This window comes from Poecilia latipinna, unplaced genomic scaffold (assembly GCF_001443285.1).
Source record: "Poecilia latipinna isolate Pla-1442-1.1 unplaced genomic scaffold, P_latipinna-1.0 Scaffold826, whole genome shotgun sequence".
Taxonomy (NCBI): Eukaryota; Metazoa; Chordata; class Actinopteri; order Cyprinodontiformes; family Poeciliidae; genus Poecilia; species Poecilia latipinna.
This window is the reverse complement of record NW_015113442.1, coordinates 6,511-28,536: the sequence shown is the minus strand read 5'-3', so window position 1 is coordinate 28,536 and position 22,026 is coordinate 6,511. Positions and strand designations below refer to the sequence as shown.

The window sequence follows — 22,026 nt, the reverse complement described above, 5'->3', positions numbered from 1 at the left end:
TTAGATTAACAGTTACTAAAATACTTGACTTGAATATTGGAAATATGGTTGAAACCTCCATGATTACTTCTTAATCTTTAAGTTTTTTGTGTTTTTTTCTTCTCTTGTCTGTTAATTTTTCTTATATTAAAGCTACAAAGAGTGGAAATTGTTTAATGGACACAGAAGGGTAGGAATGTGTAAGCTTTTTGATTAATACACTTATAAATTATTTTTTTTACTTTACTGTGTTTTAAATTTTGTAGTTGGATTGTAAATTGACTGTAACAGCTATTATGTGTGTGCCTCTGTGTTTCACATCAAATAAACTAAACCTAACGTCACTTAAATTACCTTTCTTTGTCGTTTTTATCACTCAGCTGTGCTCATCTTTACTGAGTTCCTGCTATGTGAATGGCTGATTGGCTATTTGTGTCATCAAGCAATTGAACAGGTGGATCTGAAAAAAATCAAAGGGTGGAGACACTGAAGTCATGTTGGATTTTGAAGTCGGTGTTTGTGAAAAACTTGGAGCTCTGACTGCTGTCATTTTTATTCCAGCTTTGAATTTTGAATTCATAGAGTACAATTGTGTCTTTAAACTGCATTTTTCAATGCCAAGAGAAGTTTTTCTTTTAAATATTCCAATCCTGAAAACGTGTAAGCTTTGTGCTGTTCTTTAGAAATATCAGTCCATATGTTAGGACTCCGTACCTGTCTTTTTTTTTATTGTTGCCACCATCAGTCTCCACCGAGGAACAAGTGCTTGTTGTAGCCCTGACAGCCTCAATTAGGTAACATATGTGTGTACAAATCATAGACAGAAGTCAGGCAGCGTTCGACGTGTTTCTGGTTTCTAAGACAAACTCCAGCAGCAAGACAATGCAAACAAAGTACACATGCAGACAGCCCTCTATTAAGGAGTGGTGTGTCATTTCAGAGATAAAGCACAGAAACCGAAGCTAACTGTTGCTTAAATTACTACAAAAACAAACTGTGAAACTGTGGTTTGCCTTTGCATTGTTTGGGAACAAAGTGACATTTCTCACCTCTTAAACAATACTTCATTCCTTCTACAGTTGGAGGGTTGGTACATGTATTGGTACTTCTATTTTACATCACCAAACAACTAGCATCTCCGTCTTCTGCAGTTTAAAATAATAATAATGGCGATGATAATGCCATGGTAAATATCATGTAACTCTCACTAGTCTGTAAGCTTAGCTTTAAAAAGTGGAAACAACCTGCTAGTCTTGCTTTGCTTCACGTCTATTATTACAAACTTGCGCAAAAAGAAAACAAGTTGATAATGAGTGGAGCTTCGCTTTGTGTTCTTAACTAAACATGGCAAATTTTTGTCATCTTTGAGATTTCTTATGTTTTACGTCAAGGAAATGTTCTTCCACTTTTCTTTTTCACCGTTTCTTAGAAAACGGTAAAAAAAAAATGGACTTCGTCTCAGAACGACTCAAGTTGAGTGCCATTTTGTTATAGTGCAAAAGTACACAAAGTATTTTTCTGTGGCTTTTATCTGATTAACAAGCAGAAAGGAGGACATAACTGTAACTTACATACATGGACTTTACATTTGTTTCAGTTTTATTCATCCGACCTGCACATCTCTAGCAGGTCGGATGAATAAGGAGTTAAGAGTTTGTGTTCAGTGGCTAAACCTCAGTCAGATTGGCAATTTTCAAGACTTGCCAAAAATTTTCACTTGGATTTAGGTCTGTACTTTGACTAGGGCGTTCCTGAACAGGCTTTGATCTAAGCCATTCTTTTGTAATTCTGACTGGATGTTTGCGCTTGATTTCCCGTTATGTCCCAGTTCCCAGGATTTTGTTTTTTTTTTCAGGATTTCCCTTTTTTTAGCTCTACAAATATTCCCATCCACTCTGATCTGTTTCCAAGAGGTAATTCCCACTGCATGCTCTAGCCAACACCATGTTCAATGGGCATGTGCAATTACCCCCCAAACAGTGTTTTATAACTCAGTAAAAAAGTTGTGTTTTGGTCTTAGCCAACCAGAGCACTTTCTAATGACTTCCTTTTTGACATTTTTCCATAAAGTCCAACACTTTTTAGGTGGAAATCTAGTTTGGTTTGAAGTGGTGTGCAGATATTTTTATGTTCCAAAGTGAAACCTAAAAAGTGGAATTACATTGACTTTGTCATTTTGTTTTAACTTAGTGACCATATGAAGGCCAGCAGTTGCACTGGATTTTAACTGTGTACATGAATACTTTTGCAAGGCAAAGTCATGCTAATCTGCAGTATGATGGCTCTAAAGAACAGCTGTTAGGTAAATTAACCTAATGTTTAATATGTTTCTCCGGGCAGCTTATTTTCCGCCAGCCATCACTGTAAATATACCAGTTATTAGGAAGCACGTGTCTACACCTGCTTTTCTTTCCCTGAAGATAAACATCTCTCCACCTCTCTCCCTTCATCTCTTTTTTTCCTCCTCATCCTTTTTCCCAGTCCACCCATTCCTCTGTGTCCCTCTTTTTCTATGGATGGCTGCCGATATTCCCGTGGGATAGTGGAGGAGGAGAGTTTTCCAGGCGCTGTTGCTTCATCATCCCAAATAAATCAGGGAACATGTTCAGGCCACCTTACATCGGGTTCACAGGTGAAACCCACAGACAGAAACTCTTTTTTTCCCTTCTTGCATGTCCTTCTCATGCACTCTGCACTATTTACAATGTGAACATTGATGTTCTCTCGTACTATTTGCTTACCTTACCTACTTGTCTTTTCATGCAAATTCTAACCTTACAACCTATTTATACAATTAAAAAAAAGGTAAAAACTTCAAATATGATTAATTTTATGCTTTTCTCTATTGGTTTATCTTTACATTCTTACAAAAATATACATTTTTGAATCAATTAAAGAATTAAAAGTGACTTTCAGCAAAGAAAAGACACCTGTGATACTTTTCCGTAATCCGTTTCTCTTTCTCCCCACCTCCTTTGGCCTTTTCTTCGTCTCGCACCCAGTTTCAGTCTACATGTCCCAGCTTGTACGCTTCCTCCAAGACTTGGAGGAAAAGTACACTCCCTTTTCTCCTCATCTGCTGAAACAATCACAGTGCCCTGCTCATGGGCCGCAGCAGGGTGCGCCTTGTTGCAGACAGGGAACAAGAGACACTGACGTATGTGCAATCTTTGTGACCTCTACTTTTGATTAGCGGCCAAAATTCTGCTGCCATAGAGATCTTTTTATTGTTTTACAACAAAGAGAACCATTGTTTGGGAGGGATTTTATCCAGATTGTTTCTCTCTCTGACAAAAAAACAAACAAAAAAGAAACAGAAAATTAATTTGAGGGCCGGAAAACATCCTGGTGAACTGCAGATGTTCACAAGGTAAATCTGAGGATTTAACGGTGTTTTTCTTTTTAATTGCTTAATTTAAGCCTCTCCGTCTGGAGGCACAGAACCGTTAAAACTGATTTAACAGCAAGCCTTATTGAGGTTTGGCTGCAGACTAAAAACATTTGGATTTGACATACAAGTAGAATATGAAACAAGAGATCTATGTAGATCTGCTAGACATCTGGAGAGATAACAATGAGAGGATTAATCAGAGAAGCAGCCAAGATGCCCACGGGGGGAAACAAGCTGGAAAAAATACCAACGATGGTTTATTCTCCATGTTTGACTGTTAAAATCAAAAGTTCACTGGAGGAGCTACACAGAGCTACACACTGCAAAAACACAACATTTTACCAGGAATTTCTGTCTAGTTTCTAGTTCAAATATCTGAAAACACTTGAAATAAGTCAAAATTAACTTGCAAGTAACTTTTCAGCAAGATATAAGAGCTTTTAGGTCAAAACTTAACTTTCATAAAAATTATGTGATCTTGTGATTGATCATTATACAAATATCTCGATAAAATACAACGCAGCTCAGTATTTCATGTTCTTTTTTCTGTGAATATTTGTGGAAAATTTGTCTATTCTCAGATGTTTTTGTGAAACATTTATGTTGGACATCTACATTTGCATTTCTCTTTCACTGTAACTTTTTCATTTGCTAATGTGCTGCTTTTAGCATGTTGATTCATTCAGTCTCCCTCTTAAATAGTAAAAGTTAAAATGCTAACCTCTTCATGGCAGTTCCAAATGTTTGCAGAAATAAAAACAAAACATCTCCAGCAGTTAAAAGTCAGCTAAGGTATTGCTTCCTAGACCGTGCCAAGAAAATACCTCACCATGTTGCATTTTATATCATTATGTTTATTACTATGCTAGATTAAGTTGGGGATATGACGACTTTATGTTGCAGCTGTTAATGGTGACCATTATCTACTAAAATAAGTGGATGAGAATTTTACAAGGAACACACTGTGGCTCAAACTCGGAGCACAGAGCAGATCGAGGGTGACCGTTTTAATTAAAGTGGGTGTGCAGAGAATTAAATAAATTACTTTCTTAGGAGTGTCTGTCACAGTTTGGTATCTGAATGCTAACCTGCAGCAAACAGACTTAAAGAATTAGCAAGAATTTTAAAATATTCAAGAATGAACATATTTTAAAGCTAACCTATAAGTCTTTAAAGAGCACATCAAAAGTGAATGATAAAAGCAAAACAAGAACTGAGAACCATATATGGATGTTCGAAAAGCTCAGATAAGCATGACTGGATGTTGTGAGAACTTCCTGTTAAGAAAATTATTATCAAGGGTAACAGAGCTCGACCATCAAGGAAGTCATCTCCTAAACAACTGGAAATCTCAGATGTGACGGGAAGAACAGTCCAAACCTGAGCGAAGCTGATGCAACTCAGTTCATGCCTCGGCTAACCCAGCTAGCCTGAGTGGGGAGTCAACAGCCAGACCATCGAGCGAATGGATCACAATCCGCCTGCATGTTTAGCAACAAAAATCAGGTTGAGCTGCAGCACATTTTTTCTGTGTGCCTGAGCAAAATGAAGGCGATGATGTTGGACTGGAAATACAGTCTGCTGAGTTTGAGTTGCATGACGGTGTTCTCCCATTAACATCACTAAGATACAGGCTTTAACATCACTCCAGTTACAGCTATGTGGGCGGAACTAGAGAAGTAATTACAATGTTGAGTCAAATACTGTGATCAATTTATGTTTCAAAGTTCAGGTATGATTTCATAACAGACCAGCTGGATCTACAGAGCATTTTAAACATCCACTGGACCAAAGTTGTGATGGTTTTCAGCTGCACATTCCTCATGACTTCCACCATCTCACTGCATCGCGCATTGATTTCACTGAAACACCTAAACAAGATTCTGGACGAGTCATCAAATCAAAACATTTTAGTTCACACAAACACAAGCCAAAGCTAAGGTTGATGGACATAAAGTCCAAAATAATATAGAAAGTAGTTAAATAGATTGGTGCTACTGTAAGAAGATACTGCAACCAGGCAGAAACCATGAGGAAATTTCTGCAACTGAAATGAAGCACGTCTTGGTTTTTAGTCATTATATTATTACCTTTGTCTTCTTTTTATCAAATTTATTTTATCATTTATCTGTGATGTTGCAGTTACTGCGAAGCACTTTGGTCAGCTGAAGTTGTTGTAACAAATAGGTTAACGGTAAATTACGAGATTGTTTAGACGACCTGCATATTTTCAAATAAAAAGGATCCAAGTAATTCCGATTCTTTGTAAAACAAAAAAAATAAAATTAAATGTGTATCCAGCAGACATGCACCTGCTCGTGTGAGGCTTAGGAGTCTTTGGGACAGCAAGTCACCTGCCAGTGCAAAGACGGGTGTGGAGGCGGTGAAGCGCGGGAGGAAGAGGAGAAAACAAAAGACAGAGAGGGACACTTCTGCCTTCAAGACAAATGCGGCTCATCTGCAGTTTTAAAAGAAACGCAATTTAAATCTGAGGTGTGAATGGACGACCGGAGAGACGCAGGGAGGAGAGGAGGAAGGGAAAGAGGATGGCGTGTGTGTGCGTGTGTGTGTGCTGTGGGGGTGTTGTCTGCTGCAACAAGTCTAACCTGAACCAAAGCTAACAAGATGCTGTGATTGCAGGGTGCTGAAAATATGAAGTAACCACCAAGAAAAAAAAAAAAAAAGAGGAGAGAATTAAACACTAGCTTTTGTTCAGTCTCCGTTCAGGTTTCAGACACGATTTCTCTGTCCCTCCTGGCTGTCTTCCTTTTCAACACACCATCTCAAAACGGATAAAGCAGTGTGCAGTGTATCCAACTATGCAACACAAAATACAAGAAACAACCTCACATGCAAGGTCAAGTTGCCAGACGGATTAAATTGTGCATGAGAAATAAAAAATAATCCAAGTCTGAGCATTTCTTAGACGAGAACCTGCCTGGTGAAAAGATTTCCCTGCACATGAAAAAGAAACACGCACAGTGAACAATGGAGGAGACATTTAGAATAAAAACATTCTAAAAATTAAAGTAGGTGAAATTTACAAATAGAATCATTTGGTAAATTAAAGCAAATAAAATCTCATTTATGACGGATATGGCCACTTGGAGATCAGAAATGTATGAAAACATTAGAATGCATAATGTTATATGTACAGGTGCATCTCAGATCAGGATATAATCAAAAAGATTTATGACCTTCAGGGTGATTCTGTTCATTTTGATGATCGTGACCTAAAACAACAATAGACAAATGGAAAAGGAAAAACAATGTTTGATACAAAAATATGTGTCAATGCATCGTGTTTCATCAAGTTCAAAATCAATACAACCTCCTACAAGAAGACTTTACAGTATTAACCCACCGCTTGGACACAAGGTTTCTTCCTTCCACTTAACTTTATATGCTTACATACATATATGGTTAAACATATATGCTGCTAGGTTTTAGCTTTCCTTAATCTTTAAAATCTAACCCTACCTACCTGATCAGTAGGTACATAAGGTAGGTAATGTTAGGTAATTTATTTATGTAGCAAATTTTCAGCAACAAGGCAGTCCAAAGTGCTTGACATGAATTAGAAAAAAATACAAACAAAACAAAACCAAAAGAAAGGTAACAAAAAAGAAGATTAGAGAGGCATGAAACTAAATGTTGGCTCTACATGTTTGATTCTTGTTCAGGGCTGAATATTAGTAAGTATAAAAGTAAATGTTCTGGGTTGCTAAGCAGATGGTATTTTCTAAGTTTGCTCTAGATTTGTAAAGAATAAAGCTAAATGTTGGCTCTACATCTTTGATTCTTGTTCTTCGTAATCCACAACTTAAAAACTGACAGTTGTTTCTCTGATCTTGCTCCAATATTAAAAGCTAAAAGTTGATCTAAAGTTAAAAAAAAGTATTTAGTCAGCCACCAATTGTGCAAATTCTCCCACTTAAAAAGATGAGGGAGGTCTGTAACTGACATCATAGGTAGACCTCAAATATGAGACAAAAAAAGAAAACATATCTAGAAAATCACATTTTCAGAATTTTTGATGCTTAAGGTGACTTTGCATGATAAGCGTGGATTAAAGCATCTTCATATGACTTTACAAATTGAGTTTCACTTTTAAATTAAAATAATTAAATTATTTTGGCGATCTTGTTTATTGAGATGCACCTGCATCTCAATATGTTGAGGTCAACAGTTGAGATGATGCAATCTTGTCAAAACCTCATAACTACAGGTAGAAGAAAGAAAACACTGCAACGCATGAGTTATGCACAGTGTGGGTTTTCACAACACTTCTTATCTTGTTTTCGTTTGGGTCATACTCATTTCAGTCAGTTGCCAGTTTTTGCGAACTAACAAATGCTAATTTTTAGCCCAACTGAACACCACAAACTCAAATTAGCAAAGTGATGTAAAACATTTTATGGCCTCCTTTAGTTCTAATGAAAACCTAATTGCATCATGAGCCATTTAGCAGGATGAGGTTTCCATGACAGCATAGTGATCCAGCAATAATCCCCAGCCTGAGTCAGAATGACTGTTTGATGGCTCACATATGTTTGTGGTTTTAGACATTCTGTAGAACTTAATCCTCCCAGCAGTGTTGTGTTAGCTGAAGAATTTGGGATCAAGAACGATTATCTAATCAAGCAACAACGGGTTTTATTATTTTCAGAATTTTTGCCACAGGTTGCAGGAATCCCACTAAATAAACGTGATGCTGCACAGCATTTCAGCAAAAAATCCTGGGTTTGAATTCCAACTTTGGGTCTTTCTGCATGGAGTTGGCATTTATTTTCTCCCCAAGTTAATTGTTAATTGGTCTCTCTAGGTGTGTGTGTGTTTGTCCCATGATTAACTGGAAACCTGTCCTGGGTTTTGCAGCATCTCCCTGACACAGATCAGGATGAATGAAATTTGAGGGGACAGTGACAATGTCTTATGATTACAAACAATCATTTATAAATTGATAACTTTGAAATGTGATTTTCCAACATTTCCTGACAGGTTGATTGTCAGTTTATTGAGTTTTAAACCTTTATAACTGTGATTTTGCCAAAAGAAGAAAATAAAATCATCCCTTATGGCGTCCGATGAGCACGGCCTGCACAGCGACACCAGAATAAGGACGACTGCAGCCTGGTTGCTTTGGTTATTGCTTCATTTATTTTCCAAAATGTCATTTCACAGTTTAAAAGGCCATCAAGCTGGCTTAAGGCAATAATAACCCCGTTAAAAGGATCCATCTCAAATTACAGGCAGACGAGATTAAAACCTATTAAATTGAACTCTGGCTCCAGCCTTATAAACCCAGAAGTCTCTCTGGTGTAATAATCATCCAAGAAATCATATTCTACAGTGATCTCACCTATTAAATAAAAAAATAAAACTCTGCAGGTCTTTAAAAATCAATCAGTTTGCTTAATAGAGGTCAAAACAGCAACATCTCCAGCTATTCAAAAGAAGAAACGTTTAAATTCCGGCAACAGCTCAATGAATGATTTTTTTTTCTTCACAATCTCAGGAGGTGTCCATGTTAAAATGATAGTATATTATACTATCAGTTTAGTGTCAGAACATGTCAAAGAGCTTTACGCCCACAGTCACTAACTTGTGCATAATTAAGCTCAGCTATTAAAACTAGCATTCCTTACAGGGTTGTCATTGTCACTGCAAATGACAAGTGTTCGCGAACAAGTCTGAACCTGCACAGGATTTAGGAAAATCCTGCTCTGCCACCAGCACATTTTCATAACGTGCAAAGTTCCCAATCTGGAGTATCGCTCAAGAGAAGCAACTTCCTGTTGCAGTTTGCGGTGTTGAAATGAAGTGTCCCCTTCATTCCCTCTTCCTAGCTAACGTACTCACATTCTTTACTCATTACGAGTGAATGCTGTTCTGTTTGGTTTTTAAAACAGGCCTGGCAGTTAATACATGCAACGTTTTTGCATTCCTTACCGAAGGACAGAGGACGTCGCCCTCAAACCGCAAAGGAAAGGCAGAAAGAGAAACTAACTGTGTGCCGACACAAAGCAAAAGAAGTTAATGCAAAAAAAAATAATAAATTAATAAAACATCTTAAAATTAAGACTTTACATGTTTTAGATTTTAGGTACAACAAAAAATACATGTCTTCTGTCAACCTTTGTTTCTTAGACACAAAAATGCAAATCAGATCTTCAAACTTAAATTTTAGTGAAAAGATTTTCTTTTGGAAAAAAAAAACCTGGAACAAGAACAATGCAAAAAGTTTAATTCATTTTATGCGTATAGAAATGCAGGCTGGAGAATCTTAAAGACCAAAAACAAAAAACTGCATTAAAGATTTGCATACAATTATAAAAGAACAATAAATGTTTTACTTTTTTTTTCAATGTCAGCATAAGCTTCAATCCCCACCATTTCAGTGTTTTTTTTTTGTTTGTTTTCTTTAAATGTTATTTGACATAAGTTAAAGTCTTTGTAAATAAAAACTTTTAATGTTACCACGGCTTAAATACAAGAAACATTATATGTTAACATTGTTTTTCAAATTGTTTCATTTTCTGTTTTGCATTCTCTTGCAGCAGAACAGCCATGTGAAGCTAGCAGGAAAAAAGAAAAACACACTTAGCTTCAAACTCTGTTTTCAGCCCCCTAAAATCTCAGTTTTAGTTTTTGAGTCTCTTCTTCCATCTTACTTTTCCCAACTTCCTGAGTCCCAACTTCATTCTGACAGATAATCTAAAAAAGGAGCTAATGATTAGGGTGATGGCAAGGAGGCCTTCCAAAATAAAAAAGCTTCAGAAATAACTGGACATGAAATTAAAAAAAAGAAAACTGGAGAAAATAAACTTTTTTTTCCTTTTCAAAAACAGATGCAACATTTAAGAGCTATCCATCTCATTCTCTATTTGAAATTAATTTATTTTCAGAATGAAACAAAACTTTTATTCTTATACAAAAATATTTTTACAGCCCATGTAGGAATATCCTCATCTTGTGGAAAACAACAAAGCATTATTTTTGAGGGCATGACAAAAAATATACTGCATGTGTATTAATAAATGCATTTTAGATGCAAGTTATTGCACAAACAAATGCAAAGCGGACAGAGCTTGCTCTATTTTAATTAAAATAGATACAAACATTTTAATGGACCACAAAATGTGCATGTTTTCTAAATTTCATAACCTTTATCCGTTCGGTACCTCACTCAGTTTTCTTTGTTTTTGAACAAACTGCCAACAGGAATTGAAAAGATTTGAAAACGGCAAGAAGAATAAGTCTAAATGACTGTTTTTACTGTTAAAACAACATTGACGATCTAATGTACCTTTAAAAAAACGCCTCATGGAATAAGCTTGAAAGACAAAAGCACACAGATGTGTGCAGAAGAAAACCAGTCAGTCATTCAGGCCTGTGGCAGTAAACTGGTCATTCCGCTGAGCTGAATGCCTTTTCTCCTAACAAAGGCACAAACGTTTACGGGAAAGGAATTCTAACCCACAGGGTTTTCATCTCACACAGCTTTATATACATTTTTTTTTAAACCAAACACAGTAATTTATATCTTAAGTGTTGGGATCACAAAGATCATAATTGTGGGACTTTTTACAGCAGGAACCTTCTTGAAAACTTGTAATAAAAGTGCCGACAACAGAATAAGAGTGTTAAATATTTCTGTTATCATTGATGAGTTTTACATGTTAATGCTGCAGTTTTCCTCCATATGTGTTAATAAATCAATAGCCTTAAGTTGATTTGTGCATCCCAAAAAGCAGGACAGTGGAAGAATTTGTCCCACCTGCAGGTGTGTGTACCTGTTCCCACCTAGAGGAAGAAACACCTGTGCTTTTCACCTGTTTCAGTCTCCAAGCTCTAATCAGTGTGTGTGTGTGTGTGTGTGTGTGTTTAACACACCCAGCCTGTAAAGCCACATCTCATTCCTGCAGCTAATTCAGGAGCGTTAAAGTGTGACGAGTCTGGAGAGAAGGAAAGACTTTGCAGTTTCGGGAAAACAAGATGTTATATTGCTAAACTTAGTGAAGGGTTATTCAAAAAAAAAAAAAAAACTTTTGAGAGCTCAAGCGAGACGTAAAAACAATCCACAACAAAGATGAAAGATAAATGCTGTCAGCAAGTCATGATGATTTTATAAGGTTTCGCAAACAGGAAGCAGCAACCAATTAAATGCACCTTTTCATGCAATGAAACACACTCTAGCAGTGGAGCTGATCAGTGTGCAGCAAGTTCTTGCACCTTTACTGTCACAAACAACAACAGAACAGAAGAAGAATGTTTACTCAGTGTCTCGTATTGCTTCAGTGATAAAAAGCATTTACGATGCGAGAGTCATGCTCAAACATTTGAGCTGACGTGTCAGTCAACCATCAAACTGTGATGGAAAGTCACCTTGATAAGCGTGGATTATTCATCTTCATGTCAAGGTTAGCGTGCTGCCCAACAGCAGCTCTTCACTCCCCCCACTGGCAGCTGGGGGTTAGATTTAAAACCAAACTTTGATCATTTCTGATCAGATTTTAATAAGTTACTAAAGTTTTAATCATCCAATAATGACTCATTCCCACAGAGTTAATGTTAAGATCAAGCTTACAAATTTCCTACATGAGTGGAAAAACGGTCAAACAGTTTTTGTTTGGAAAATTAATAATAAACAACATTCCAGACACAGAGTCAACTATATTTGTTTTCATAAATTCCATTATTAGCTACACATTTTCAATTTTCTACTCCCTAAAATCCTGGTTTTCATTAACAAGTCTCATTCTTTACCAGTCTGATATACAAATTTATTTTCTTCTTGTTGGGTGAAGCTGAAAATTGGTAACATCGATAGTCAAAAATGTGCAAACCCAAAAACTTCATAACACCAGCAGATTTAAGTTTAAAAGGTTAAAATTTAACTTTTCTGACTTTCCGAGTGCTGAATTCACTCACACAGAGAAGCTGCAAAAGGAGCTAAAGATTAGGGTGATGGAAAGAGACCTTTCAACCCATTAAAACAGTTTCAATGGGTTTTAATAACGCATAATAATTTATACAGTTTTAATTACACATAATGTTCCAGATAAGATTCAACCATCTTTTTTTCATGTATTGATCATAATTTCTGTCATTAATGGAAACAGTGACTCATTGATTCATCACATATGCATCTGCTTTTGTGATACAAAGAAAAAAGATAAAAGTCATCCGTGTTAGAACAGTAGCTACGCCCTCTGTTGACCTACCTTTGTTTTTTTCCAAGGCTCCTGTTCTAGAATCATGGCTGCTGACGTAGCGTGCTGTCCTTCCTTCACTCAAACACAGAGAACACATGCCATCTGAATTAGTCAGGATTACTGAGTCATTGTTAAGTTTGAAAAAATAAGACATTTGTGCAAGTGATGCGTGACAGAGGTGAGCGTGAGTTTGATCACTTAAAGATGGCACCCAGGATTCAGTTTCTCAAATAATTACAAAAAGAAAAAGACTTCGGAAAACAGAAATGAGGGTATGTTCAAAAGTCACACAGTAAAATTAGCAGGAAGTGCTCTGAAATGTTCAGAGCAGAAAGCATGGCTCCTGAAATCTGTGGAAGGTTTATATTAGAGCCTGAAGGAACTCTAATAATGTTGCTGCAGTTATTTTCCTTTCACTCAACATGTTTAGATTCAGCACTCGGCTTCTGTAGCAATTAGAATGTCAACAATAGTTAAGTCAGGAGTTTTCCCCTGAACTTTGCAGGCAAGAACATAAGATCTCATTTCTCTATTATTATAATTTTTGTGTCTTATGTAATATTCCAGTTTCCTGAGATACAGAATTTGTGGTATTCATTAACTGCAAGTCAGAATCATTAATATAATCAGAAACATTTCAAATATATCCCTCTGAGCACACTCTGAGTTTTAGTCTTCAAATTACTGAGAAAATTGACATTTTGATTCACTGAGCTAAATGAACAGTTATCCAGTGCAGTCTTACAAACTAGTCCGAGTATGCTCAAATTCATTTCGCACCTCACTATAAGCCGCATCTACAGAGTTTAAAAAAAAACTGAAAACGTAATATATAAGCTGCTGATATCTCCTCTGCCCTCGGTTTTTCACAAGGACGCAGCCCTGCGTCGCCGAACCATGGATTGTTTACTGCAGCGGCTCTATTTCCCTCCTGCCAGATCGGTAGCCCTCAAAGCTGCATCACATGAACTTCTTCGTGTGGTTTCCATGATGAGGGGGTATGAGTTTGAAGAAATTTCTCCGTCGTGCCTGCTGGTAGCATGTACTTGTTCTAAATGAAAATTTGCGTCTTCTTCTTCTTCTTCTTCTTCTGGTTTAATGGCGGTTGGCAAGCAATTTAAAGGTGTGCATTACCGCCACCTAATGTGTGCTGTCTTTGATTTCCAATTTTGACTTCCAATGATTCACTTCCTGCTAAAGAGCCCCCTGGTGGTTGAAGAAAAATCCACAGAAAAGCCGCACCGGGCTATAATCCATACATGGTTCAAATTGTAGGAAAAAAGTAGCGGCTTTTAGTCCGAAAAGTAGCAGCTATTAATCTGGGAAAGAAAGATAACATATCACTTCTTAGGTTAGGTGCTAGGTATTTAATCAGTCTAGTTCCCATTGTGTAAATTATCATATTTGTATTTTTCGTCTTCTCTGTGGGGTTTTTTTGTTTTGTTTTGTTTTGTTTTTTATCTATAGCCTGGACAGTAAGTTGTAAGTTATCTTTGTTTCCACAGAAATGTTTGCAACTAATCATTCAAGCTGATTTGCTTCCAGCACTACCAGTAAACACAAGGCCCTGTCTGACAAAAACTAAATTTTATGGAAATCTTCTAACTTCCTCAGTCCATGAAAACAAATATCTCTTCCTCAAACATGAGGAAAATATTCTCAATTTGTTGGAAGACATAAAAAAGTAAAAGAGGGCAAACAGAGAAACACACACCTGGTGACCCTAATTATGTCCTAACTACTGCCGTCAATAAATGCCCTTTTCCATTTCAAGGTCACAGGAGGGTTTGACCTTCCCCTTCAGGTACCGGAAGAAAAGCAGGAACTACCCTAAAATCTGCACTTATCCAAAGATCTGCTGCCATGCTGCTAATAGTTAAAGCATTCAAAATCAGGAACAAAACATTTTGGCTAATTTTAGCTTAATAGTACAACCTAGTGGCTGTTTGTGGCACTAACGACAAAGAAAGATCCTATCGTAAAAGTAATGATTATGAATAATAATTTACCCAACAGGTAAAATAACAGTATGGTACAACTTATTTATTGCTGTTGTTGTTGTTGTTGTTTTAATTAAGAAAAAATATATTACTGAGCGTGAATGGTGACGTGTTTTGTGGCGTAACTATGCGCAATTCCTTACAGTACGCCGGTGGATCACTCGCACAGAAGTGATGACGAGAAGCTGTGGGCGGGGTTTTCCACAGGACCCAGATTTCTCTGAGTTCATCACATCAGTAGCAGCGTGGTTTATTTTAAGTCAAAGTTTTATAGTAGGTAAATAGATAATAAAGAGCAACAACTTTTTTCCAAAATAGGTCTGAGGCCAACAAAAGGGCTTTGTTTAAGTTAAGTCCCATTGTGAAAGTGTGTCTGCTGCTCTAGGGTACAATTGAAGGATTGAAAGACATAGATTCACACTTGGAAACCGATTTTTATGAGCTTGAACAAATTTTTAAATGTATTTTTAGAAGTCAATAATACTTAATGTGTAATATTTTAATTTAAGACCTGAATTTAATGATATCTAAGGAAAAAAGACTATTAATGAAACACAGAAAACACATTGTGTTTAAAATATACCTAAAGTAAATTTTATTTAAAATACTGCAAACCTCAAAATTTAATTACGATGTATAATAATAATAATAATAATAATAATAATAATAATAATAATAATAATAATAATAATAAAAGTTGTAGCTCAGGGTACCTGACCTCGCCGCCCGGTGCGCCGGCTGCCTCTCTGGCTGGTGAATGGTGCGAATCCTCTGCGTGCTTCAGTTCGTCGCCCAAAGCAGGTGAATTTAGTCCCCGGAAGTGAGATGCTTCTCGCCCCGAAGATGGTGTCTCCTTTATTATCAAAACAGAAAATCCAAAAATGAGCAATATATATTTATATCAAACAGGAAACAGCGGGAATGTTTAACTGACTGAATGTTTATTGTACGTGTTATGAAAAAACGCCTCTGAAAGTTAAAGATATGGACGTTCAAACAGAACAAGGAGACTCCTACACGGTGAGACAGCTTCCATTGTAACCATCATTTGTTACTAAAGAGTTGCTTTGTTATCTATTAGTGGTGCTAAAAAGAAACTCGGTTTTGCTAACTGCTACAATGTTACGACCTGGTTACTCAAGATAAAACGATGGAAACAATAAACAGAAGCGACTTTCTGTTGTTTTGTTGTTATTATGTGGACATTTCTGTCTCCTAACTGAACTGATCACTTTGTTTTTCAGGATAATCTCATCGGGACATTATTAGCCATCTTTGGAAGTGTGATTGTCAGCATCTCTCTCAGTATTCAGGTAGTTTCTGCTTAAACTTCACCACTAAAAGCGTTATAAACCAGCTGTTTCATAATTATAATCCAGACAGAAGCTTTTAAATTCCACCGTGCCATGCCCTCTTCTGTTTCTGGTGCATGTTTGACTGCGTAACCCTCAGGGAAAGGCTGTGTTTGCTGAATATTTATCCGACAGACAGTCACGTGATCGTCATGCGTCACTCTCATTGTGTTGCTGACCATCCCATCTGCATTTCTTTTCTTTGGTGAAACTGTTTCACAATCTGCTTTAAGCTCTTTCTGCGAGTTTCCTGGCAGGTGTTTGTGTTGCTTTAAATTCATTCCCTGTTTTGCATTTCCTTGCAGAAGTACAGCCACGTGAAACTAGCAGAAACAAAGGAGCAACGCACCTTCTACAACACCAAGACCTGGTGGTGTGGTTTCGTGTTCATCTGCATCGGGGAGGGGGCCAACTTTGTGTCCTACGCCTTTGCCCCAATTGCTGTTGTCGCGCCCCTGAACGCTGTGTCTGTCCTGAGTTAGTATCACTCTCTAAACCTTCGATAAATTGTAAAAACATCCAGATTTATACCTTAAATTGTACCAAAAACGTTTTGTTTTTTTTTGTTAATGTTTTGCAGCAAGCTCAATTTTGGGTTTTTTATTCCTGCGTGAAAAATCTAAAGCAAAGGACTTTGCAAGTAAGTGGTGGAACAAAGGTTATACAGCTGCACAAATAACTCATGCAAATATTTCAGATCTGCTGCTTTTTCATGCAAATCTAATTGCCCTCTCTTCTACTCTTTTGCCAAGGTATTTTTTTGTTATGTGCAAATTTTATTAGTGGAGTTTCAGTGAATGTGAGCAACTCAAATCTGACCTTTCACACACACTTAACAGTTTATTAAATTGCTTTGGAAACATCCTCAACTGACCTTTTAGACAATCCTAAAGTCCAATATTTGTTGGATTACTATATTGGTGCTCATATTTTTACAATTTTGAAATTCAGAAAAAAACTCTCCAGTTATCCATCATAAGTCGACTTTTGATTTGTGTTCAATGTGTCAACTTTAAAATGCAGATAAATATGTTAGACTCAGTTGTTGTTTTTCACTGATTGTGCGACCAAAGACCAGCAAGAAGGAAGTCTTACTTTTTCAGATGGGCTCAGGTTGTTTTGCAGAGCTTTTATTCCCTTAATAAGGAAATTAATTTTAAAAAATCTGTTTTTTGTATTTTCTCGTGTTATATTTGCTGATATAGTTTTTTTATTTTTTTACTAATAAAACTAATAAATGCATCAAAAAGCAAAACCAGAAATTGGTAGGAGTACAAATAGGGGTGGGCGATAAGGACTTAGAATTTTATTCTGATATTCTGTGGTACCATTGTGATAATAATAAAGAAAAAAACCTATTTTTTGCGTTTAAAAAAAATATTTCTTTTTTAGGTAACTCTATGGCTGTGCCTGCATTCATACCACCACATATGCAAATATTATCCATGAAAATCATTATTTTCTGAAATAGGCTTTTTCAGGATGACACCTACTTTAAAAGTGTGATTTATATCACTAAACCTTAAAAACTAACAGCACTGTTTTCAAATTTACTGATATTTATTGATGCTCCCGTGGAATTAACATTGGCAAAAATAGCAAAAATGTTTCTGATCATACTGAAATTTTTATTATTTACAACCAATAACTGAAATTTATCATGTTAATGATAAATCACAGGTCTTATACTAAGAAACCTTTCACAATAAGTAATAACCTATAAGTGTTTGCACCCCTAAGTGCAAATACTGCAGCAGTTTAAACCTTTAATTCCTCTCCAGTCTGACTTGACAGATTGTTTCAAATCTTTTCTGTTTTTTGCATTTTCAGAGAGCCATGGGCTGGCCTTCCTGGGCTACATCTTCATTATAGGAGGAACGTATCTGTTTGTGTCATTTGGTCCAAACTCTCATGAGAAACTCCAAGCAGAGAACATTGTGAAGCACCTTGTTGGGTGGCCTGTTCTTCTGTATATGGTGAGATATTTCCTGTAAATAATTAGCTAATATTCTGCAAACAGATGCAGTTTTTATCTTGGGTTCTTTCAGTCTGGCACCGTTGATTTTTGGTGTATTTCTGTATTAATTTAATGTTATTATCATCCTGACAGCTTCTGGAGATTATCGCATTCTGTTTGTTGTTGTACTTCTACAAACAGCGCAATGCTAACTACCTGGTTGTTATCCTGCTGCTGGTGGCTCTACTGGGTGAGTTTCCTCCTGTCTTTAAAATCTTGCCACTGCAGATGTTGATTTTTTTATTTTTTTTATTTTTTTAATCTTCTGGAACAGGCTCGGTCACAGTCATCACAGTAAAGGCGGTTTCTGGCATGCTGCTCCTGACTCTGGAGGGCGTCATGCAGCTCGACTACCCCATCTTCAGCGTCATGTTTGTGTGCATGGTGGCGTCTGTCATCTTCCAGGCCAGGTGAGAGGCAGAGACGTCAAAAATAATCACTATCTTTGATACAATTTGTGTTTGTGGGTGTAGGTCTGTCACGATAAGTTTACTAGACAATAAACTGTCCCAAAAGTTATTGTGATAAATAATAATATTCTCATTTTGAGACCATTTTCTAGTAATATAATCGCAAATCAACAAACTTTAATTTATAACCAACTGGGAGACATTTTAGATATCCAAAATAAACAAAACAACCGAAAGACAAAATAAAGTTTACTAAGTGTTTGTGTCTACTTTTCTAAAAATCTTATTACACTTGGAATAAAATCAAACTAACTTATAAGTAACTTTTCAACAAGATATAAAAGCTAAAAGGTACTAGTTCCATCAGCAGATTTCTTTTTCTTACAGCAAAACATTTTTTCCATGTTTTTAATGAAACTAGAACTTTTTTAATCAACACTAATGCTTATGTTAAGACTTAAAAAAAGCTCCTATATTGTGCTGAAAAGTTACTTGTTAGTTAGTTTTGTCTCAGTTCAGCATACTAAGATGTCTGCACTAGAAACTTAGGCCAAAAGTACTTGGCAGGAGTTTGTTTTTTTGCAGTGAATACATCCTGAAGTCTCTGTAAATAAAATTTCCCTTAAAAAAAACGAGGCTAGTTGAGATCGACGCACCAGACTGAATTATTCTTTGATAGAGAGATATGAGAAAAACAATCAGAAAAATGTAAATTATCGAGCTTGTTTTGATTCATGCTGCAATTAATTGATTTATTAATGTATTGCATATTGCTCCAGGGTTATGTGGTTGGTTTGAAAGCTGTTGGGCCTGCTGCTCTCTTCCCAGGTTTCTTTCCCAGGCTTGTAATCTGCATGACCCCTCGCTGGCCGCCTGTGTCAACTACATCTTCTCCACCATCTTTGCAGTGGTAGCTGGTGAGTCACAGCTTCTTTGGGCCTGTAAACATGAGTCTAGAAATAAAATCTAACAACAATCTGCTTCAGCTGCTCTCCTTTTAGTCACAACACGTCTCAGAACTTCTCCTCTTTTCATCTGTAGGAGCCGTTTTCTACTTGGAGTTTCAGAAGGAAGATGTTCTTCACATCTGCATGTTTCTCCTTGGGTGAGTGGCAGCGTTCAGTATTCAGACACTTTAAACCCGCTCACGTTTGCCAGTGGCAACTGCAAACTTCAGTGTCTTTCACTGATTAATGTAGGGAGTTAAATTGGTTTCATCAACTAATCGAGTTTTTGGTTTTTGAAGAATCTGGATTTTTTTTTTTTTATTATTTCACCAACGCATTTTTTAGTGTTTCCATAGTTAAATAAGGTATTTTATAGCTTCTATTTATTTGAACTTTGAATTCAGGTCAACCTTATTATGGAATACTAGGTCTGGCAATTTTTTAATTCTGAGAATAAAGTAGCAATTTTACAATAAAACAGTCGCAGTACAAGAATAAATTCGTACAACAATAAAGTCGAATAAATGCGACAATAAAGTTGTAATATTACCAAAAATTGTCATAATATTGGGAGAATAAAGTAGCAATTTTACAACAACTCCAACATGAAAAATAACAAATTAAAACAAGGAATTTTGAGAATCTTGTAAAGTTATACTTTGGCATCAGATTTAAAGATAAGGAAATAATTAATCTTCTAAACACATCATGCACAAATATGCAGCTGAATGTTGTTTTAACATGCCGAATCCATAGGGGGCAGTGTAGCACAAAGCTGAAACTTATGTCACGCAATCAGATTGCATTAAAACAACCATGACTTCCTTGTTAAACAGGTTAACAGGATGTTAATTTGTGTGGACAGACATATAGGTTGATCTACTTTTAAATAGAATATAAAGTTATTAGAATACAAGACGATGATTGGAAATCATGTCAGATTTATTGCTGCATTATTTGTTGCACCCTCTAATGCACAAGACCCTAAATTTTACTGCACACACACAAAAACACAAATATGAAGTATTTTTTTCAAATCTCCACTTTGGTTGGATTTTTTTATAAAGATTTTATTGATAAAAACTTTATAAAACTTTATTGATTTTTTTGTGTAGATGAAAAGCCAAAGCACATAAAAATACATTTATTTTCCCAGATATTCATCTGTGTATGGACTAGGCCTGAAGCTGCTCAGGTTCAAGCTCCATCAGCATTTGAATAAAAGTAAGAAGATTTTTATGTTTTATTTTTGAGCAGGTCTGCACTCTGTTTCCTCGGCGTCTTTCTCGTCACCAAATCCAGGAAGAAGGCGAAGATGTTTGAGCCGTACGTCACCATGGATGTGGCTAACGGTTTGTATTAAAACTAAACTTTAAACTCTACATTTGTGTAACAGTCAGGATACGTTTTATCTTCTTATTTGCACGTCTTTCTGCTCAGGCGTGCCGACCATTCATGACAACGGCCTTGCTGTTCAGCCGGACTATAACGGCTCTTTCTCATACGGCGCTCTGGTCAACAACGACGGCGTGGCGCCGACCACGCTACCGGTCAACCTGGAGCACCCGACTGTGACCGTGAGAGGCACCGATCCGCCTCATGGTCAGTCCGACCTGAAGAAAGACTGAGACTTATCCGCTGCCTCACATTAAAAAATCAACCCAAATGGGTGTTTTCACCAAACCTTCTCGCCTTAAACTCTCACACATGCTTCCTGTTTTAAACCAAAGCTAGTCAGGGAAAAGCTTTTTAATTACTGTGTTAAGTTCAACAGTTGTAAACGGAGAAAGTCTGCCTCAAACTTTGGGATTTAACTAATTTCTGCTTGATCACTTCTTCCCTGGAAATAATTAGCTTTTTTTGTAGCATTGAGGATTTTTTCCGTCTCTATGAAAGCACATGAGGAAGAGTCTGGATGAGCACAAACTGGTAAAGCTGGCTTATCTTTGTACATATTTTAATAACTTGTGAATTCTGCGTTTTGAAGACATTTGTTGATCTCAGAGGAACCAAAGATTGGCAGCAGAATGAAGTAACTTATTACTTTTTTATGTTGGAGTTTTGTCATCTTTGAAAAACTCGATAGCAGTGAAATACATGAACCTTTTTATTCCAAGGGCTACGCAGCACATCACCTGTTCTTCCAGTAAAAGTGCAAACTTATCAAACTTCAGGGTTTTGACCAAACAGTGTAAAGTTGCAGCTGTACAGTTTGTCTTTACTTTGAAAAACTGCCTCTGATTCTGTTTAAATGAAGTTTAAACTGCCTCTTCTTGTTGGGACCAGTTTCCCAGTTTGACCACTGTGTTTAATTTACTGTGATGTATTTATGAACTCTGTCTGGTTTTAATGTACATTTTTAAAATGAAGTTTGTTGCTGGATAAATTCAGGGTAAGTGCATGATGATGGTGACTGTTAACTGTTGGTGTTTAAATAAACATCAAGCTTGAATATTGTTCAAGGAATGTATGTAATTTAAGCAAATAAGGGAAAAGTGTAATTTTTGTCATAGTTTAAACTTTTCTACGCATATTTTAAATGGCGTTTGTGGCGTGTTTGCAAAGTTATTTATTTAGGGTTTACTCTTCTTCACATTTTGTATTTAGTTCCTTATAATTTCCACCAACATAGCTAAACGTCCTAAAAGATTTTTTTATCTGGTGAGTTTGAAAGCCAGTGCAGCTTCTCTTAGTAAATGTTGACTTGATTTT

General features: G+C 36.5%; 2 protein-coding genes across 2 annotated transcripts in view; one reads left to right on the top strand and one right to left on the bottom strand.

Annotated features, from left to right (window-relative positions):
• Window positions 1-14,155, bottom strand: part of grhl3 (grainyhead-like transcription factor 3) — a 33,558-nt gene extending 19,403 nt beyond the window's left edge. The window contains exons 1-2 of the mRNA XM_015047424.1: window positions 14,140-14,155; window positions 12,598-12,660 (exon numbers count right to left, since the gene is read on the bottom strand). The gene's annotated coding sequence lies outside the window, so the exon portion shown is untranslated. The remainder of the gene's footprint in view (window positions 1-12,597; window positions 12,661-14,139) is intronic.
• Window positions 14,156-15,379: 1,224 nt separating this feature from the next.
• Window positions 15,380-21,777, top strand: nipal3 (NIPA like domain containing 3). The gene is made up of 11 exons (XM_015047442.1): window positions 15,380-15,608; window positions 15,833-15,901; window positions 16,246-16,417; window positions 16,521-16,580; window positions 17,771-17,916; window positions 18,051-18,147; window positions 18,232-18,367; window positions 19,196-19,284; window positions 19,409-19,472; window positions 20,572-20,666; window positions 20,755-21,777. The coding sequence occupies exons 1-11, from the start codon at window positions 15,573-15,575 to the stop codon at window positions 20,940-20,942; spliced, it is 1,152 nt and encodes a 383-aa protein (XP_014902928.1). The 5' UTR covers window positions 15,380-15,572; the 3' UTR covers window positions 20,943-21,777.
• The last annotated feature ends 249 nt before the right edge of the window (window positions 21,778-22,026 follow it).

Excerpts from the sequence above, each read along its gene's own strand:
- nipal3 (XM_015047442.1), top strand. The coding sequence starts at position 15,573 with ATGGACGTTCAAACAGAACAAGGAGACTCCTACACG. Across the intron at positions 17,917-18,050 it reads GGCCTGTTCTTCTGTATATG|CTTCTGGAGATTATCGCATT; the intron begins GTGAGATATTTC and ends TCATCCTGACAG. Across the intron at positions 18,368-19,195 it reads TCTGTCATCTTCCAGGCCAG|GTTTCTTTCCCAGGCTTGTA; the intron begins GTGAGAGGCAGA and ends CTCTCTTCCCAG.